This window comes from Zootoca vivipara, chromosome 9, assembly GCF_963506605.1.
Source record: "Zootoca vivipara chromosome 9, rZooViv1.1, whole genome shotgun sequence".
Lineage (NCBI taxonomy): Eukaryota > Metazoa > Chordata > Lepidosauria > Squamata > Lacertidae > Zootoca > Zootoca vivipara.
The window spans coordinates 51,628,229-51,649,993 of NC_083284.1; the positions used below are offsets into that span (position 1 = coordinate 51,628,229).

A 21,765-nucleotide genomic window follows, 5' to 3' on the forward strand; every position below is an offset into this window, starting at 1 on the left:
TTAGTGAAACTTGTGTCTATATGTGCCCATGCAACTTGCACTAGGGGTTTGAGTATGTGTATGGCTATCTACTTTAGAGCAAGGAGGAAACTAGAAAACTATCAAAACCTCTACTTTGGAGCTTATTTGAATGGCTTGGCGCATTCTTTACACACCAGCTGGAATCAGCACAATCAACTGTAAAAAAGAATGGTGTACGGCTGGGGTCATACTATTGCTATTTCTTAGCTATTTGTGCTGTACTATTAAGACTAGAAGTGCAGCAGAAATCTTGATCACATCAGGGAAGGGAAGCAAATCTACACTAATTTTCAGAGTTTCAACATTTTTAAAAGCCCCATTTGGTCTACAGAGGCTTACTTACTTGTTGACAGGCTGACAAAAAAATTGCTTCCCCACAAAGAAAGAGTCTTACCTGCATAATTCTTTCAAATGCATGTGCAAGAGGCAAAAAGGAAATATGTGTGTCCCTGGGACTCATTATATAGCCACTCTGCAAAAAGAGGACACTACTTAATTGTTACATAGAAAATACAGGTTCCTACCTCCACAACTCTCTCAAACATGTGGGCCAGAGGCAAGAAGGATATTAAAATATCTTCTGTAGAAGGAACAAGTGCTGTCTGTCAGTGGAAGCACCAATAGAAGGAAAGAAAGAGAAAAATGCAAGAGTTAAATTTGTATAGTTAGTGCAAGAACAGATACCCAAACACATATTTATCCCAAAGTCCTTCTTTTTTATTAATAAAATATTTCAAAAATTTAAAAAATACATCAAATCTTCAGGTACACAAACAAAATATAAAATACAAAACAAAACAAAACCAAAATCATACATGCCAAAATAATATCTCAAAATGTATTCCAATTCCACTAATAGACAATGCTTCCAACCCTTTCCATTATATCTGGTTCTTTTTGTTGTTGTTTCTCACAGGTTTATTTACATCGGTTTAAACTCTTTGTTTTTTCCACTGTTTTTTTTTATATATTTTACTAAAGTCCTTCTTTGCCAAAGTCCTTCTTTTTAATGGTTAACTTTGAATTTTTAAAAGGAGTTGGGTCTTTTGATTATTTTTTGAAAGTTGCTGATGTTGAGAAGCTCCAAGCCACCAACTTATTCCCCCCTGTTATTCCATGTTATTTAAAACAGACACCAACGCAACTGGAAAGAATGCAAGCTACAAATTAGACAAAAACCCAAGTTAGCTGATCAAGTTATTCTGGAGACTATTTTCTATACCACATTGCCCTATCAGCTGCAAAATGTGGTTTGAAAGTTGTGTCAATCATTTCCAGTGGGACCTTCACAGCTAACAAGGTTCTCATGTCTAAAGGGTAAAGGTAAAGGGACCCCTGACCATTAGGTCCAGTCGTGACCGACTCTGGGGTTGCGGCGCTCATCTCGCATTATTGGCCGAGGGAGCCAGCGTACAGCTTCCAGGTCATGTGGCCAGCATGACAAAGCCGCTTCTGGCAAACCAGAGCAGCACACGGAAACGCCGTTTACCTTCCCGCTGTAGCGGTTCCTATTTATCTACTTGCATTTTGAGGTGCTTTCGAACTGCTAGGTTGGCAGGAGCTGGGACCGAGCAACGGGAGCTCACCCCGTTGCGGGGATTCGAACCGCCGACCTTCTGATCAGCAAGCCCTAGGCTCAGTGGTTTAACCACAGCGCCACCTGGGTCCCTTCTCATGTCTAATCCTGGGTTATTGATAACAATCATATTAGAAAAGTTTTTTCTTGCCTCAAGGTCACAAGAAAAACTGAATAAGTGAGAACTTCTATCATATGAAAAGTTAGATAGGAACATCAGATATAAAGGGCTGACTGCATCGTCCAATCATCCCTCGATTGGATCCTCCTTCTTAATGCAGCACTAAACCGACTGATCTACCAGTACTTGTTATTTTTTTTACAAAAATCCAGGTATCTCTTGATAATGTGCTTTATGTGAGAGCTCTTTGAATCAGGGAAGTAGAGAAGCAATAATACACTTGGGTATAGAGTTAACACTAGGTTACGTTAGCTAGAATTAAAATATGTGGGGAAAGCTGGTGGAACATTCGTTATGGAGATAAGCTTCATGTCAAATAGCATCTGGCCCAAATACCATCTCAACCATCAAATCTCAGTGGCCTTAGGAAAGCCACTCAGAGCAGAATTCATGTGGGAGCACTGGCCCACCTTACATTATTGCAGTAATTCTTACAACACTACAGCACTCAGTGCCATAAGGCAATCTGAAGTATTAAGAAATTTAGCAGACACACCTATGTTCTGTTTCTCCTTACAATTTCAGTGAGCCTTCAAGACAGGGTGCTACTAAACCCAACTATAATTAAGATTACTTCACAAAGCAGCCTTTCCCATCTACTACCCCTCCAGGTGTTGTTTGACTACAACTCCCATAATCCCTGCCAACCAGCCATGCATGTTGCAAGTAGGAATCAAAAACATCTGAAAAGTGCCAGGCTGGGGAAGACTGCCACAGAGTCTACGTATTACATTGGGTAGCTTTGTGTTGTTGTTTTAAAATAGAATGCTAACAAAGTTTTAATTGTGCAATGCAGTTGTCTATCTCCAACAGCCTTGTTATAACATGTTTCAGAAGCTCAAGGGGTAGCACATTGTGGAAGGTTTAGGTGCTTCCATTCCAAGTGAGGTACACTCTAAGCTTTTAAAAACTCAGCCATCATACTTTACCTCTGTAGCTTTCACAAATGCTGACATATTGCTCACTATATTTTGGTGAGTAATCATTGCTCCCTTGGGGCTTCCTAGAGGAAAAAAGGTGTTAATATATGTAATAGTGAATACATCCGGTTCCTAACTAAGCTTCTGAAAACGCTTGTATACATATGTAAGAGCTTAAGAATGATAGGTTATACAATGAATACACATAATCCATTTTACTTCCTTAAATGTCCTACCAAATATGAAGAGAAATCCAGGAGATGGGCAAGGCTGGATAATTTCCCCTACCTCCAAAACATCTGTCTTTCTCAGCAGCCGAGACATACAACTGAAGTTTCTGTGCCCCATCAAAAACTAGGGCTCATAGCAGTTTATTAAAGAATCTGGTTTTATAGTATTAAAAGTTTTCTATGTTACACTACAATCCAGGTATCTCAAAATTCTAATCTCACTTCCCCAACTGATTAATGTTGTCTCCCCATTACAATACTTCTAAGGTGTACCTGTAGTTCCACTGGTGAAACAGATTATGGCTAGATCTTCTGGTTTGGGAAGCTACGAAGAAGAGTAAGAGATTACACTAGCATTCTGTCTTTAACAACTGATCACACACACAGTTTGAAAGGTTAAAAAAAATGTAAACTAGATTTTTATATTAGAATCTGCATGATACTTACTACAGCTTTGTGTTTGTGGACTCTTCCCAATGCCTTTAAGGATGACAGGAAGGAGAGAGAGAAAGAGATGGCAAGTTAGGAAGCTAATGATGGTTGGGATTTCGATAGCTCTTACTTTAAGCTCTCTCAGGAGCAGCAGTGAAAACTACTTTTCATTCACAAGTTTCTAACAAAGGCTCAACTATTTGGAAGGGAAAGAGCAACTATTCACCCAGCCCTTAAAACAATGACAGCTTTCCTCATTTATAGGTTATACATTTTGACAGGTTTTAAACTCAATTAAGTTTTGGAAAGCTAGCAAGGCTTATGCTCTGTACTCATCAAATGCCCACAGGTTCTGACCTTTCCCCTCCCTCGGTGAACTAGAATTGGAGCACCTCCAGTGGTAGCACAGTAAATTGTGTTTGATTGCATGCAGTTGATTCAGGACAGATCTGAACTGGCATGACATACAAGATACAACTAGTAGTAAATTCCACCTTGGTATATGCATGAGATAGCTTGTTGTGGTTTTCAAATTTGCCACTTAAAAATAAATAACTAAAGGAAAGCTCCTTTCCTGAATGAAGAAAGGCTCATGCTGGTAATCAGACATTTGGAAATCCACACCCTAAACTTCACCTCAGGACACAAGCCAGAAATTATTAAACTTCTTTAATATTAAGTTTAACAGTGTTGCCCTTGGCCTCTAGTTTTCTGAAGGTGTTGCCATTGGGCTGGGGAGCAGAAACGAAAGAAATGCATGTGGTATCACTATTATGAGTGAATTTCTACCAATAATGAAACAAATAAACCTGGTGATAGTCTGGAGGCAAGAGCTAGGACTCAGCTATACAGCTGCAAATAAAACATTTTAAGTGTGTTTTAAGTGCAATACACAATGTGACACTAGATGGCAATGGTAAGCCGTATGGAATTCAGTGTATTTTTTAAAAATGCTTTTTAAAAAAGCATTTTCATAACCGTTTTTATATGTGTGTAGATTCCACCCTAGTCTGAACAGGTTCCCAAGCAGATTAAAAACAAAGCCATCTTTTCCCCAAGAAAAAGCTTCAGTGATACTACTTTAGCAGTGTTGAACTCCAAATTATTTGTTTAAAGACAATTTAATAACAACAGCTACAATAACAAACACTAAGCCAGCTAAATATTTTATGCATCAAAAACTGCAAATCAACAGAAATTGAAAACAAGTATACCTAATGCAATTATGTATTTGAAAAGGCATAAAGAAACAAAAGTTTTTAGAATACAGTAGACACTGCCTGATGTTACCAGGCAGGAAGTTTTTCAGCATAGGTACTGCCACAGTAAAAGGCAGACTTCCTCATAGATGTGAAATGAACATTATATGGCTTCTGCAAAAATGCAAGTTCCACAGATCAAAGTGATCAAGTAGGCACATATGGGGCAAGTTGACCCTTCGAATAATCTCATTCCAAGCTATTGAGGGTTTTATTTACTAACACCTTGAACTTGCACATATCTTTGAGCACAGGTGTAATATATTGACAAGTTCTCATTCTTGTCAGCAGCTGTGCTGCAACATGCTGCATTAACTGAGGTTTCTGGATCAACTGCAAGGGAAGTCCCACACAGAGTCTGCTGCAGTTCCTTCAGAGGGAGTTCAACCCAGTCTTTGGACATGTTGTTGGCAAATTCAGGAATTCTTCTGCAAGTGCAAGCACTTTTTAAACACTTTGGTAACCAAAACATGTGTAACTCTATTGGCAATAGGATTCTGAATAGGTAGGGTAAAGTTCAGGCAGAAATGGACATCCCTGAGCCTCAACACAAAATAATATTGCAGGTGCTTCAGTAGAAAGCCATTCACCTAAAGGAGGATTTTGCCCTTGTAAAACAAAAACTCACGTACATTAAGGAAGCTGAATGTTGGGAGATTCGGGACACAAAAGAAAGTACTTCACACAGCAAACAGTTAAACTCTGGAGTTTGCCTGCATAGGAGGCCATGATGTCCCAACCTGGATGGCTTTACATAAATTCATGTTGGATAAGGCTATCAATGGTTGCTAGCCATGATGGCTACATTCTACCACTACTGTCAGAGCCATATACTTTTGAATACCAGTTCCTGGGAATCGCAGGTGGGGCAAGTGCTGTTGTGCTCAAATTCTGCTTGCAGGTTTCCCAGGGACATCTGTCTGGCTATTGTGAGAACAGAAAATCTGGTCTATATGGGCCTTTGGGCTGATCCAGTGAGGTTCTTCTTGTGATAAAAAGTCTCAATTGACCTGCCTAATCCTAACTGGAAGCACATAGGCATCAGCGCTAGACACTCGGAAGCTGGATCTTTTTTCATGCCATCCAATTAAATGCTCAGGCTCCTCAAAAGTCAGACTTGAAAGCTTACTGGAGAACTACATTACAGAAGCACAAATTACATTTGGAGTATGGATTTGCACACAAGACCTCTGATCTTTGTTGTAGTGACACTTTATAAATCAGGACTACAGGTTCTTGTTAACATTGTTCAAGTGTGATGTGTGATTCCTCCCCTCCCCCCCCAGAATTGACACAACCTTTGAACCAGTTATACTAGGTTGTGTATCTTTAATCTTAGCAAATGTTTAGTGGCATGTTGTGAAATACTAATTTGTAAACTGGCCAGGAGATCCAAGCTTTTACACAACACAAGTTCAACCTTTATTGTTTACTCTGTTGGTCAAAGATCAGCATTTTGTAACTTGCTAAACTTTGCTTCTTTCTTCCCTTGATCAAGGCATTTTGATGTATCATCAAAACTTGTGGCTCTCCCATAAACTACTTTGCTCACCTCAAGTTCTTTCATGCTGATTACATCCACTCCACATTTCTTTCCACGAGTAGCAAGATCACTCTCAAAGGGATCCATGATCACAATTGTCTTGAGGACAGATAGTTCTCCTTTCTCGATGCTATCCAACAGGAGCCTCGCCTTTTCAGGCTTATCACAAAAAACCAATGCTATGTCAGCTAAAATTGGGAAGAAAGGGGGCAAAGTTATTAAAATCTGAGTAATTAGAATCAGCTTACCCTCACACTGTCAAGTCTACTTCTGCACAAAAGACTATGTCACCAAGGTTGGGAGTAAATTGCATATTGTGCACTTAAGTTTGGCGTTTTCATTTTGCTGCAGGGATCTTATTGTATGTAGGCCATTTCCAAGAACGCTCTTCAGGCTGCTCCTTCTCCAAAGCAATTATACCCAAAAAAAGATTGTCGGAATCGATGAATTCACTTCCTATAGTCAGCAAGTCCTTGTGTCTACTCAGCTATTAAAGGCTACTTCATCTTACCTACTGCTATTCTGTTGCTGTAGCAGCTTTCAAAAACAATTCTGCAAAGAACTCTACAGCTGCAAAATTAAGTTGTATTCAGTGATGTTTAGGTTATGGTGGGTAGACTTTTTAATAGTGATGGTATTACAGACAAGTGTATTCAGTTGTTGAGGAATGGAGAATATACCTTTATTTACAATGTAAGTAATAGCTTCAGTTCCAAGGGTGTCGTAGAGGGGTACAGCCACCATAGAGTAAGAGTAGCATCCTTGTTCAATTATAACCCACTGCAAGAGAAGCAGAGTTAATGCAGTGCTTATTTGCCAAGCACAGATGCTACAGCCAGCTGGCCTGGTTTAGGTATTTTCACACTAGCATTCAAACAGTGACTCAAGTATGCCAGTGTCAGCCTTGTTTGTTTGCAAAGCAAGCTGCTGCCATCAACTGAAGTACACAGCAGTAAGGGAGAAAGTCTATGCTTTTGCAATTCAAGTTTCCTTTATGAATACTGTCATGGAAGCTAAGACTCCATTCACGCAGCTATTCCACCTTGTGATCGGTGCTGTTTTGCCAGCCCATGCATGTGAGTGTTTGGCACAGATTTGTTGTTATGATAAGTTACAAGCCAACTTTTGCTGATGCAGTTTGTTGCATTCTGCATGTGCATAACAACCAGTTCAATCACAAGCTGATAGTCTGAACAGACACCAAGATAAGGAGGAACTATTACCCCCACCCCAACACACACAAACAGTCCTGGAACAGTCTGTCAATAAATCATTGGAGTTGGACGTACGTATTCGTGTTGAAATATTTTGTAATTCTGGAGTACTGAAAAAAAGAACATTACTTCTGCATCTTGTTTCTCAGGGTTACTTCACATTGCCCCTGTGGGAGGAACTGGACATAGTAAACACAGATCTGCTGCTGAAAATGATATAAAGAGTTTCCCTCTCCTCTTCTTTGTAATAGAGTACAGTACTGGAAAAGTGTGGTGAGATCACATCATACATTTGGCAGCTGCAAGGGCATGGAGTGGTAAAAAAGGGCTATTGCTCCACAACAGTCATATCTACTTCCATCTTGTTTACATGTGCTGCTATCAAACCCAGTTCACTGCCACATGAATTTGTTCAATACAAGCATTTACAAGAATACATTACAATTTCTTATGCATGCAAAAAGCAACCACTTGTACAAAGAGTATTGTAATGCAATGTGCATCAGGAAGTGCCATAGGAGGACACTTCCATCATGATATGTTGCCGTGAACCTGAAGGATAAAGCTGATTTAAGCAATACTATAATAAGCAAGCTAACCGATGGCTAAAGCGAAGCCATAAGCTAATGCTTTCTTAATCAAAGTCCCAGATATTTTCCACACCCATTTCTCTATAATGTGCTGTATTGTATTACTGGACCAATCAGTTCAATGGAACACCTGTCCTAAAGATAAGCACATTAGATTAAGAGATAATGTTGGAAAAAACAAATGCCAACAAAAACAATGCAGGAAACAAACTCCCTGAACTAGTATTGCACTGGAATAAATGTTCAGTATCTTAGCTACCACAGTTGTTACGACTCAGTTTTGTGGTCTGTTAGTATCAAGTCTTAGAGGCTTGCCTTGTCTACAGTTCACAATTCAAATTTCCATAAAGGGTGCATATGAAGGAACAGTCTCCCTCTGAAAAACATCTCAGTTATAAAGCTATGTATGTACAAATGATTGCTGAAAGCTAGCTAATGAGCAATTAGTTCCACCCTGGTATGAGCTTGGTTCCATAGTAGGGCTTGGTATCAATTCTTCTTACACGTTGTGCAAGTTTATAGGCGCACTGCATTACAACACTCTTTGTACAAGTTTTTTGTTTCCTTTTACACACATAATAAACTGCAATGCATTCTTAACAACAGAATTTGTAAATGCATATCCAGGTGTGGAAGAGCTGATATTGCAATTTAGGACTGGGCAATATCTGGTTTTCAACATTGTGATATATCAGCAGCTAAATATTGGTATATGCTGATATATCACAGTGTCTGAAATGTATCTTGTCTGCTTCTTCCTCCCCATCTTAGGGGAGGAAGAAGCAGCCGAGATATATCACTCAGCTCCATACCACTCTGGTTCCTGCGAGGAAGAGTAGTATGTGGGCTTGATCAGCTATGGGGTGGGCAGCTTCCTTGTCAGGGGAGAAAAGAACTGCTGCCACCAGTCTGAACTTCACCAGGGAGTGATCCATCCATGAAAATGGGGCAATCCATATCCACCATCAGACCACTGTCTACCAAACTGAGGGTATGACCTGCAACATGAGCCTGGCCAACCTATATTGATACAGCTCTGTGGTTGTCCAGTGGCAATGAATAACTGAGCTGGACCAGTATGGACACAGAAGCCTCCCAACACAATAGCTTGGGGATTCTGCAGCACCACACTCAAGACCACTTCTGCCAGCTCAAGGACACCAGGGTGGTGGTGGTATACCAACAGGTCCCCTATTTTGGCCCAACACCAGGATCAAACCCTTGAATTCCATGTGAATTGGTTCCTAGTGAGCAAGATGTGATTTTTACGGACGATTGCAACCTCACAGCCATCCAATCTGTACTGGTGCTAAACTGTGTATCTGGGCAGACAGGGCTGGGTGAGATTAGGATCATGGAAGCTCATCTTCCCAGGGACGCAAAGCTATACCACACCTTATTCCACAAGAGTTATCAGCTTAATGATGGCCTTCGATTACCTCAGGTCTGTTCTGTGAAAAGATTCCTATGAACTGATCAGGAGATGGTTTGAAGCCTCTGTTCAGAAGTGCTGAGCCAACACATTCTGCTCTTTCTGCAACCTGAGGGAAAACACACGTATGTGTAAAGGTGCATCCCTTACCAATTCTGTGAAACCATGTAGGAATTGATTGTTCGATTATCTGTTTTATCCTGCTCAGCCTCTTCAGTAACCTTAGCCACTTTACACATTTCACACAGGAATTGGCCAATGCTTAAGATGAGTTATATACCATTGAGTAGGATGGAAGCCTGTTTTTTTTTAAAAGCCAGGTATCTGCTCTAAAAAATTATGCCTCGGCAGAGCTAAGAATAATTCCACAACTGCTCTGGCCATTAAATTAACAAACCACATAGAAGAATCAGATTTTAAATGAGCTGAGACTTATTCGATTTGAATATGTAGGTGGGAATGCTGTTAAGTCTGTTTAGCCAAGAATACAAAAGCTTAGAACGCGAAATATTATAGGGATCACACACAGGATCAATATTTCCAACACATAATCTCTCTCTCGTGATATAAGCCAAGTTACAATGAAACATGATGGCTTAGATTCTAAAATAAGCTGACTTGAGGAAGTTAATTGAATAAAGTCCTCCCCCCAAAAAACAAACCAATCATATGTCTGCTATCGCCCAAAGCTTCCACCCATTTTGGGTAATTTCCCCATTGTGCACAGGGTCTGGAGCCTCTGACCCCTCCAGACAGGCTTTTCAGGGATTGAAAGGAAGGGACAGGAAACATAAGGAAGTTTACAAAAGGAAAAACTGATTAGAATTCAAGTTTTGAAAGATACTTGAAAGTGTCTGTTGAAATATAGATTAGGCAAGTGTGCAACACATAAAGCCTGAATACTAGTGAAACTTTAACAACAAATTTTGTATTAAATATAAACATAAAGAACATAGGACACTTAGGTATGCACCCAATAATTGCAGCTGTTGAACTTCCCTCATCCCAACATTTTTGAAAGGAAATCTTCTTCTTTGGCGATCACTCATAGCCGAGTAAGATTGGCTTCCATAAACACGGTTTTAACAACGGGTCCATAAGTAACTGTGGAGGCCAATTCTGGATCCACACTTCCTTCCACAGTGGGGACATTGGTTTCCAGGCGGGAGTTGATCACGGTGTGGGGATTTGCCAAGCGTGCCTTCCTCTTAGCACGTTTCTCCCTTGCGTCCTGAGATTGAGTTTCTTCAAAGCCCATGACACCTTTGGTAAAGGCTCTTCTCCAATGTATTATATTTTTTAAGATTTGCCTTGAGACAGTCTTTAAACCTCTTTTGTTGACCATCAGCATTACGCTTTCCATTTTTAAGTTCAGAATAGAGTAGTGGCTTTGGAAGACGATCATCAGGCATCCGCACAACAAGACCAGTCCGATGAAGTTGATGTTGAAGAATCATTGCTTCAACACTGGTGATCTTTGCTTCTTCCAGTACACTGATATTAGTTCACCTGTCTTCCCAAGTGATGTGTAAAAATTTTCAGAGACACTGTTGATGGAATCTTTCGAGGAGTTGGAGATGGCGTTTATAAGTGGCCCATTTTTCACAAGCATATAGTAAGTAAGGTTGGTAGTACAATAGCTTTGTAAACAAGCATTTTGCTTTCCCTGCGAATGTCCCGGTCCTCAAACACTCTGCACTTCAATCGGGAGAAAGCCGCACTCGCAGAGCTCAGGCGATGCTGGATTTCGGCATCAATGTTGGCCCTTGTGGAAACTGCCAAGTTAGTAGAAGTGATATTTTCCAACGTTACACCACTGAGTTGGATTTGTGGCGCTGCAGAGGGGTTATTTTGTACTTGTTGGTGCAGCACTTTGGTTTTTTGGATGTTGAGTGATAGGCCAAGCTTTTCATAAGCTTCTGCAAAGATATTTAGGATGGTTTGGAGGTCATCCTCTGAGCGTGTGCACACTACGTTGTCATCAGCATACTGAAGCTCTATGACAGAAGTTACGGTAGCCTTTTTGCTTTCAGCCTGCTCAGATTGAAGAGCTTTCCATCTGTTCAATATATGATTTCTACTCTGGTGGGGAGTTTCCCGTTGACAAAGTGTAGGATCATGGCAATGAAAATAATGAATAGAGTTGGGGCAATAACTCAACCCTGTTTAACACCTGATCCCACTGTGAATGGTTCACTTTGAGAGCCATTGTTATCTGCGATTGTTGCTGTCATATTATCATGGAGGAGCCGAATGAAGTTTACAAATTTATCTGGGCAGCCAATTTTCAGAAGGACAGTCCATAGGGCATTACGATTTACAGTGTTGAAAGCCTTAGTCAGGTTAATAAACAGCATATACAGGGGTTGGTTTTGCTCTGCGTTTTTCTTGAAGCTGTCAAGCGGTGAAAATCATGTCCACTGTCCCCCTAGAAGGTCGAAAACCATTTTGGGATTCAGGAATATTGTTACCAGACGGTTTGCTAAGATCCTTGCAAGAATTTTGCCGGCCGCAGCTAATAGAGAGATGCCTCAAAATAACTTGATTGCTGTAAGCATCAAAAGAACCAAACACCAACCCCATCAACATACACAAAGTTGTGTCCGCTTACCTCCTTGTAAGAGATCCATTCATATGGTTGATTTGGTTTCCTTACACCCAAACAAGGGCCATTGTCTACAGTGATAAAAGTTTAAAAGGTTATGAATTTTAGCAACTAAAAAGGAAAAGAAAGAAATACAGGGGAGATTCTAGTTCATTCTATCACCAGATGGTTCAATCTAGTCCCCCCCACCCCCAAAAAATGATCCTAAAGTTAAAAATTCATGTGCAAGGCTTCATTACTCATGTCAATATTTCAACCATCATGATGCACAGTTCTCACTTTAAACTTCAATCATCAGGTGCTGAAAGTTTAGCTGATTACTATTTGCTATTCCAGCAGACAATATTTTACTGCACCATGAAAGCAGTCAGTTACTGTTCCTTTCAGGTAACTAGAGCACTGTTCGTTTGCTTTCCTAAAGTATGAATACTCACTTGACACATGCATTCCTCTTTGGAAGACATCATAAACTGTCTTCACATCATCATAGTAGTATGACATTGTTTCATCACTATCAAGTAGTGATGATCTTCGGGCATAGTGTTCACCCTGTAAATAAAAGAAGGTTAAATTACACATTTCTTTCTCCAAAGCGTCCTGTGTGACACTTCTTTTTGATGTCAGACAGTAACAGCCAAGTAACTAGGACAGTTGTTGCAACAGTTGATTGAATTAAGAAGCATGTCAATGAAAGAAGCAAAGCTCTGGCTCAAATGTGTGACAGATATCAATTCAATTTCTACCTCATTTCATTTCTGCTACAATGCTAGGGCATCCCATATGGTTTATTCTAAGTTAAGCTGTATTTGGTTGGTGCGTACACAAAAACAAAAATTAGTGCTGATAATGTAGTCTAGTTGCAGTTTGCAGAAAGGAGGTGCACTCTAGAATTAGTCATCCTATGCTAATAAATTGGTTTGAATAGAATAAAATGTTGAACTTAAAAAGGGGTTGCCTTTTTGTAGTCATGGTCACATCTGCAAACTATTGTGGGCAACGCACACACCCCACAACCTATTCCATTGCTAAACAAAATGCTTCTTTCAAGCCTAACATCAAAGGGGGTCAGGGACCCTATGGGAACATGTGTGTTTGCAGACACCACACTGGCAACTCCTGCTCTACACACTACAAGGTCCATGAGTCACTGCAAAAGGTTGGTTCCTCATTGCCACTTAAACTAGACTAAAGTTGAGAAGAAATAATAATAATAATAATAATAATAATAATAATAATAATAATAATAATAATTTATTATTTATACCCCGCCCATCTGGCTGGGTTTCCCCAGCCACTCTGGGCGGCTTCCTACAGAAAAATAAAATAAAATAATTGATTAAACATTAAAAGCCTCCCTAAACAGGGCTGCCTTCAGATGTCTTCTAAAAATCTGGTAGCTGTTTTTCTCTTTGACATCTGATGGGAGGGCGTTCCACAGGGCGGGCACCACTACCGAGAATGCCCTCTGCCTGGTTCCCTGCAACTTGGCTTCTCGAAACAAGGGAACCGCCAGAAGGCCCTTGGCGCTGGACCTCAGTGTCCAGGCAGAACGATGGTGGAGACGCTCCTTCAGGAATACTGGACCGAGGCCATTTAGGGCTTTAAAGGTCAGCACCAACACTTTGAACTGTGCTCGGAAACGTACTGGGAGCCAATGTAGATATTCCAAGACCGGTGTTATGTGGTCTCGGTGACCGCTCCCAGTCACCAGTCTAGCTGTCGCATTCTGCATTAGTTGTAGTTTCTGGGTCACCTTCAAAGGTAGCCCCACGTAGAGCACATTGCAGTAGTCCAAGCGGGAGATAACTAGAGCATGCACCACTCTGGCGAGACAGTCCGCAGGCAGGTAGGGTCTCAGCCTGCGTACCAGATGGAGCTGATAGACAGCTGCCCTGGACACAGAACTGACCTGCGCCTCCGTGGACAGCTGTGAGTCCAGAATGACTCCCAGGCTGCGCACCTGGTCCTTCAGGGGCACAGTTACCCCATTCAGGACCAGGGAGTCCTCCACACCTGCCCGCCTCCTGTCCCCCACAAACAGTACTTCTGTCTTGTCAGGATTCAACCTCAATCTGTTAGCCGCCATCCATCCTCCAACCACCTCCAGGCACTCACACAGGACCTTCACCGCCTTCACTGGTTCTGATTTGAAAGAGAGGTAGAGCCGAGTATCATCCGCATACTGATGAACACCCAGTCCAAACCCCCTGATGATCTCTCCTAGCGGCTGCATGTAGATGTTAAAAAGCATGGGGGAGAGGACAGAGCCCTGAGGCACCCCACAAGTGAGAGCCCAGGGGTCCGAACACTCATCCCCCACCACCACTTTCTGAACACAGCCCAGGAGGAAGGAGCGGAACCACTGCATGACAGTGCCCCCAGCTCCCAACCCCTCTAGACGGTCCAGAAGGATGTTATGGTCGATGGTGTCAAAAGCCGCTGAGAGATCCAGCAGAACTAGGAAACAGCTCTCACCTTTGTCCCTAGCCCGCCGGAGATCATCAACCAGTGCGATCAAGGCAGTTTCAGTCCCATGATGAGGCCTGAATCCCGACTGGGATCTTCCAGGCATGCCTGGAGTTGTTCAGCAACCACTCGCTCAATCACCTTGCCCAAGAATGGAAGATTAGAGACTGGGCGATAGTTGGCCATATTGGCCGCATCTAAAGATGGTTTTTTAAGAAGCGGTTTAATAACTGCCTCTTTCAGCGGGTCTGGGAGGGCTCCCTCACAGAGAGAAGCATTCACCAACCCGTGAAGCCCATCGCCCAGCTGTTCCCGGCTAGCTTTTATAAGCCAGGATGGGCAAGGGTCAAGGAGACAGGTGGTTGGTTTCACTCGTCCAAGCAGCCTGTCCACATCCTCGGAGGTAACAGATTGGAATTGATCCCACGCAACTGGACTAGACAGGACTCTAGCACTCTCCCGCCCTGGCCCTGCTCCCACGGTGGAGTCTACCTCTTCCCGAATCTGAGCAACTTTATCTGCAAAAAAACTTTGCAAAATCGTTGCAGGAGATCATGCGGCCTGTACTGGGCCCCGATGGAGCAGGTGGTTCCACTAAACTGAACCACCTGAAAAAGTCTCCTGCTGCTGTTTTCTGCAGATGCAATAGAGGCGGTGAAGAAAGTCTTCTTCGCCGTTGCTACTGCCACTTGGTAGGCTCAACATTGAACTCTAACCAGTGTCTGGTCAGCTTCAGAATGAGTTATCCACCACCGGCGCTCTAGCCGTCTCAGGAATTGTTTCATTGCCCTCAGATCTGTGGAAAAAGTCTAACTCTATACTGCAATAACTGTTCAGTATAATCTTTTGCAATTGCCTTGTTCCAAGGCAGTGGTAGCCAATGTAATGCCCTCCAGATGATGCTGAACTACAATTCCTACCATCCCTGACTACTGGCCATGCTTGCTAGGGCTGATGGGAATTGTAGTTCAGCAACATCCATAGGACCAAAAGTTTCTCACACCTGCTTTACAACCGCTGACAAAAACTGTCTCAGAAACAGATTTCTCTTTAGTATAAGAATTGCACCTGTATAAAGTAAAATAAAAAAATTCCTTCAGTAGCACCTTAAAGACCAACTAAGTTTTTATTTTGGAGCTTTCGTGTGCATGCACACTTTTTCAGATAGATTGGTATCTGACGAAGTGTGCATGCACACGAAAGCTCATACCAAAATAAAAACTTAGTTGGTCTTTAAGGTGCTACTGAAGGAATTTTTTTATTTTGCTTCGACTCAGACCAACACGGCTACCTACCTGTAACCTGTATAAAGTGTAAGAAGTATATGAAGTATAAGAATTACAAGAATTGCACCTGTGCCCTAAACATTTGTACAGCGTGTATTTTAACCCCTTTCCACTGTAATACACACTGCTCACCTTGCAAAGAAGGTAATTGTCTGGAAGCACCTTTTTGGTGTGTTTACAAACAGCTCACTCTGGAAAAGAATTTTTCAGTGTAAAACTGGTTCAGCTGGTTTCAAACTAGTTCCCATACAGAGTTTCATATTCAAGAACAGACATCTATTTAAAATACTACTTGAGTTTGCCTGAAAGTTTCATTGAAAGAATTAGTCAGCTGATAAGTCTTCAAAATGACATTTTATGAACTAGCAGCTCCTCGTCATCATAGAATACTATACTCTTCAGCGAAGGCCTGCTTTGTAAGTGGATGTCTTGTGATCATGATCACTCACTATCCCAGCAACCAAAAAACCCCAAGATAAGAAATGCCACAAATAAGAAATGCCTTATTTGCATCACTCCTATCTAACACATAAGACTGATTAGTTGCAAAGTGCTCTCTACTCAATGAGAAGCTTACAGGCTTTCTTCACTGCTAAGGGCCATTTCACACATTATTGTGAGAAGTGAAGATACAGGAAACCAGGCAGAGGGCCTTCTCAGCAGTGGCACCCTCCCTATGTAACACCCTCCTTTCAGCTGTCAAGGAGATAAATAACTACACAACTTTTAGAAGACATCTGAAGACAATCTTGTATCAGGAAGTTTTTAATGTTTGATATCTTACTGTGTTTTTATATGTACTGGAAGGAGATGCAGCAGTAGCAAACTTGTTTGTCCCAAGGTGGTAGAAGTAGTTGTGGTTCCTTGAAAGAGTGCTATCTGTATCATACACATGTGCCGTATCCATAATTTGAAGGTGTAATGGTACTGTACACAGTACCATTAAAAAGTGCCTCAGGTCTGCATGGCTTTTTATCTTAAAATATAAGCAGGATAATGAAAGTTAACCACATCCCATTGTTCTTTAGACAGAAGCTTTCCTGCATCCATACAAGCTAGCCGAAGAGTAACTGCCCTACAGACTCTGGTTTATGGCACGAAGCAGTACTGCTAAGAAAAACTCTCTAGCAAGTGAATACTTGGCATTTAAACTTTCTAAGTCCAGTACTTCATACAGAAATCCTCGCTGCCACCTTTTAAAGGTGTATCAGTAATATTTCCTGTAGGAGAAATGGGGGTGAGGTGAAGCTCAGAAAGGATGAGCTTTCATAAGACTGCCAAGCGTAGTAACATAGGAAGCTGCCTTATACAGTGTACACAAGGCTATTTACTTACATCCAATGTGCTCCCACTGCTGGGTTTGCGAAGCACACATTAGCCACAATCCACATCTGACCTGAAGTTGCTTGAGATATATTGCATTTTTATGTTGTTTCCCCCAAAGCAATTTCAATCCAATTTGCATATGAGGACAACCACTCCCTCTCTCCACCCACTGGTGTGGGCAGGCAGCACTTGATTTGGAAACACATCCAACTGTACAGATGTGTGCAATCATGTGCAGGCATGATTTTAAAGGCAACGGCGGCAGGGGTGGACCTTGCTGCGTTTTAATCAGGCACCCCCAAACTTCAGCCCTCCAGATGTTTTGGACTGCAATTCCCATCTTCCCCGACCATTGGTCCTGTTTGCTAGGGATCATGGGAGTTGTAGGCCAAAACATCTGGAGGGCCACAGTTTGGAGATGCCTGGTTTTAATGCATACACAACATGAGTCAGACCCTTGGTCCATTAGTTCAGTACTGTTTACACTGACGGGTAGCGGCTTGCCAGGATTTCAGACAAAGAATCTTATTTGGAAAGGCTGACGATTGAGCCTGATACATTCTACACTCAAAGGAGATGCTCTACCACTGAGCTATGTAACCCCCTGAAATTCATAGCAAGAGGAAAAATCTAAACTAATTCCCAACTCAGGCTCTTGAGAGACTACTGCAGCTCTCATTGTGCATGTGGAATTTTGCATGCTGCTTTACAGCATAATATTACAGTGCCTGGACCCAGGTGGCGCTGTGGGTTAAACCACAGAGTCTAGGGCTTGCTGATCAGAAAGTCGGCAATTCGAATTCCTGCAACGGGGTGAGCTCCCGTTGCTCAATCCCAGCTCCTGCCCACCTAGCAGTTCGAAAGCACATCAAAGTGCAAGTAGATAAATAGGGACCGCTCCGGCGGGAAGGTAAACGCCGTTTCCGTGCGCTGCTCTGGTTTGCAAGAAGCAGCTTTGTCATGCTGGCCACATGACCCGGAAGCTGTCTGCGGACAAACGCCGGCTCCCTCGGCCTATAGAGAGAGATGAGCACCGCAACCCCAGAGTCGGACACGACTGGACCTGATGGTCAGGGGCCCCTTTACCTTTACCTATTCCAGTGCCTAGTTTACTGGCAGTGGAAGGAGGGAGGGAAACTACAGCAGGCATAGGCGGTACAAGTTTGCCTATGCCTGAACTACAGCAATTGGCCTGCTGTCAGCCAGGGGCTTCACTAAAAGAGGTTGGGAGAAGAATGGCAGTAGTGCCAGTAGTTCTCAAGAGTCTTTTGTTGCAGGCACGCTTCTCTGGAGTGAAAGGATCCTTGGATGTATGCCTGAGGAAGCTATTGTGTTGTCAGCTGTGACCAAGCTCTTGTTGATTTAAGGAGAGCACACAACCCGAGTCAGCAGCGCCCAGATTTCCAGCCACCCACTAACCATCAGAAACGTGGTATTTTGCAACAGCTATTTGCCAACTACTGGCTTGTTAGGTTATGGAAAGAGTGTCAGCATTACCAGCCACTCTTTGTAAAGAATGCCATGAGGTGGCTCTGTTAAAATCAGCATTCCAGTTGCAAAACCAGTGCAGTACAGGAAGGAAAGAGGGCTCATCTGGGATTATAGCAGCATGTCAAGGGTGCTGGGAAAAGGAGGCCCAAAGGGACTTCAAACTAGGATTTATAGGAAGGAACATATTCCAATTGCCCCTTTGCCACTGAAGAGGATGATTAGAGCACAGGAGGGCAGGCTGTCTTAACAGTGGCAATTGTGAAAAAGGGGAATTTTAGAAGATGTGGCTTTGTTCTCTCTCTCCCATTAGGCTATGTCATGGTTTAAAATAACAAAATTCTGTGTTGCATTTCAGACATTTCCCCAAAAAAACCCACAGACACCAACTGGTTGCTATAACAAATATTGGTTTGCAGCTCAGAGGACATTGCAATACTAATTATTTATTAATAATAATAATAATAATAATAATAATAATAATAATAATACCCTGCCCATCTATGGATATAAGCTAAAGCCTTTAACCCTGCATCACACATGTCTTTCATAGAGTACATTCTGCAAGCAGATCCCTGTCCCTTCCAGCCCGATTGGGGAGAGGGCAATTGGTGGACAGAAGTGGCAGCTGGTTGGTAAGCACTGGTTGGTGCTTGAATTGTAAGCAGTGAGAAGGGGAGAAGCAGCTCCGGAGGTGGTTGAGGAGTATGGCTGCACTTTGGAGAGTATGAGGCAATCCCTAAGGTCCATACGCTTCTCCAGACTTTGGAGCAAAGGATTGTCTCTGACCCTGGACCACAGAGGACGTTGTCTCTGAAGTTCAGTGTGCCATTAGATCCTCTGGAGCAGGGTTATGGTATGCACAAGCCAAAATTCACAAGCTCCAGGAGAAAATGGTGGAGCTGTTTCTGTTTGGCCATCTGTGTGCACTAGCATGAAATATATATATATCAATTCATTTGCAGCTAAGTTCCAAGAATTTTCCAGAAAGAACTGGTAGTTACTTCACGGAAGCAAACACAAATATGCTTCTTGTTTGGCTAGTAGAGTCAAACATTTACATTTCTGATCGCAGTGTGAGGTCAGTACAAGTTGGGCAAGTGAGTGATCCTGATGGGATATAAGGTAATCCTGTCTGCATGTGTTGACTGGCCACCCTGGGCCCTGTAAGGAAGTGTCAGATAGTAGGAACAAGAGTTGCAAAATCCAAGAACAGCCAGATTTCCCCCTGGTTTTTTGTTTTGTTTTACATAAACAGGTTTCAACACACTGTCTGATAGAAGCTCATTACTTCATTTGATAATACAAGTGCATGCCTTAAATACAGGATTTCCTGTATTCTGGCTGAATAGGAATATATTTCCTGTATTCCTTTAATGTGCATGCCTTAAATACAGGATTTCCATCAGAAGTGAGCCTTTCTTTTTTAATGACACTAACAGGAAATGAATAGAACCTGTCAGAATTCATAATTATTAGAAGTGCAATACCTACATCCTCATTTATTCCTTGCCATCTACTGGAGTACTTATTCAGATATATTTAACCTAAACTTGAAGGAATTCTTGTTGAAATATATGAGCTTCAGCATAAATAGGACTTAGAATCAGAAGCAAGCACATACCCACACCTCAACTCTCAATTATTTGCCCTGCACTTAGAAATAGTGGTCTTCTCAAGCACAGTGACTTCCAGACCTATCAATTGATAAAGAAAATGAGCAGAAGTCCCAATCAGAGTTTAATTTCAAGGTACAAAGTGTACTCAAAATCCATAAACCAGGTGTTCTTTTCCATACACATCACATTTGCAGCAGGTGCAATGAAATAGCAACAGATGATAATGGATTTTCATTTGCAAGAATTATTCCCAAGCACTCTGGAAAATATAATGGGCAAGATCTGTTGACTTTTCAAAAAGGACCCTACAAATACCTTATCAGACCTAAGTTAGCAGTTCCTATTCAGCCAGAACATCCCAGAGATCAAGCTCATTTCAATTAGGCTGTTTCAGATTTATTTTATTAAAATACTTACAACATTACAAAACATTACAAAAATTCCTCTTTGGCTGGTCAGGTTATGGTGTATAAAAGAATGAAATTCAATTCCTAAGAATAGTGTAAAAATAAAGATCCACACTACACAGTGACCAATAATTAATGACCAATATCATTAACATGAAAATGAATGAGTGAACCAAAAATTTAATAACATATGCAGAAAACAAAGTCATCAACACAATGAAACTGCACATGGATCTAACTAGATGCATATACTGTACAACTAATGACAGGAGAGTATTTAAAGAACTTCAGTAAAGCTAATCAAGTATAATTTTCAGGTGCATTGTCTAATCACAATGTTTTGCATCTATGTGTTGAAAATGTTTTGGTACCTGTGGTCTGGTGATTGCCTGTATCACAGTGTAACAATGCTGGACCCCACCCACAAAACCTCCCACAAAACCTGTAGGGCTGGAAGAAATCCCCACAATCCCTGAACATGTACTTAAACAGAAAAGGGAATGCCAGAAGGACCCTGTAAATGGAAATTTTCTGTCTATATGGAAGGTCGGCCTCCTAATTCACAAATAGCTATGCTTGGCACAAGATGTAGAAAATGCAAAGACGTTTGCCAAGGGTCATGTCTGGGGCAACTAGGATAGTGAAAGCCTGCCCAGGCCCCTTGCTCAAAGCTGCTTGTTCAAGTTGCTCGTAGAGGAAATTGCTACTGACCTTTATTTCACACTTGTATTGGACTGTATGGGATATTTTGACTGCAAGAATGAGCCTGGATTGGAGCCAGGCCAGACAGCCAGGGAAGGAGAAAGCACAAAGAGAAACTATCTTCTAAAGCAGGCATGTCAAACATGCGGCCCTCCAGATGTTTTGGACTACAATTCCCATCTTCCCCAACCACTGGTCCTGCTAGCTAGGGATCATGGGAGTTGTAGGCCAAAACATCTGGAGGGCCGCAGGTTTGACATGCCTGTTCTAAAGTATCCAAGTACAACTGTGCATACACTCTTTCCAGTGCTGCAAAAACCAAAGAACAGCTACAATATTGCGAACCTATACTAGGGTACTAGGGTAAAAGGACTCGCCGCCTGCCTAGCCCAGAGGGAGAGAACAACACAGAAGAGGCACACTTTGTTTTACATGTGGTTTTATTAGCAATTTACTATTAATTGTGTT

The 21,765-nt window shown here is 41.9% G+C and overlaps 1 protein-coding gene across 11 annotated transcripts in view; it reads right to left on the minus strand.

Annotated features, from left to right (window-relative positions):
- The window catches only part of ACSL1 (acyl-CoA synthetase long chain family member 1), a 54,618-nt gene that overhangs the window by 15,976 nt on the left and 16,877 nt on the right, over nt 1–21,765 (minus strand). For all 11 annotated transcript variants that reach the window (XM_035111722.2, XM_035111723.2, XM_035111729.2 and 8 more), the window contains 9 exons: nt 12,438–12,552; nt 12,010–12,074; nt 9,406–9,507; nt 6,843–6,942; nt 6,172–6,350; nt 3,376–3,408; nt 3,202–3,253; nt 2,708–2,781; nt 546–623 (listed from right to left, as the gene is read on the minus strand). In XM_035111722.2, the coding sequence (XP_034967613.2) occupies nt 546–623; nt 2,708–2,781; nt 3,202–3,253; nt 3,376–3,408; nt 6,172–6,350; nt 6,843–6,942; nt 9,406–9,507; nt 12,010–12,074; nt 12,438–12,552 (798 nt within the window). The remainder of the gene's footprint in view (nt 1–545; nt 624–2,707; nt 2,782–3,201; nt 3,254–3,375; nt 3,409–6,171; nt 6,351–6,842; nt 6,943–9,405; nt 9,508–12,009; nt 12,075–12,437; nt 12,553–21,765) is intronic.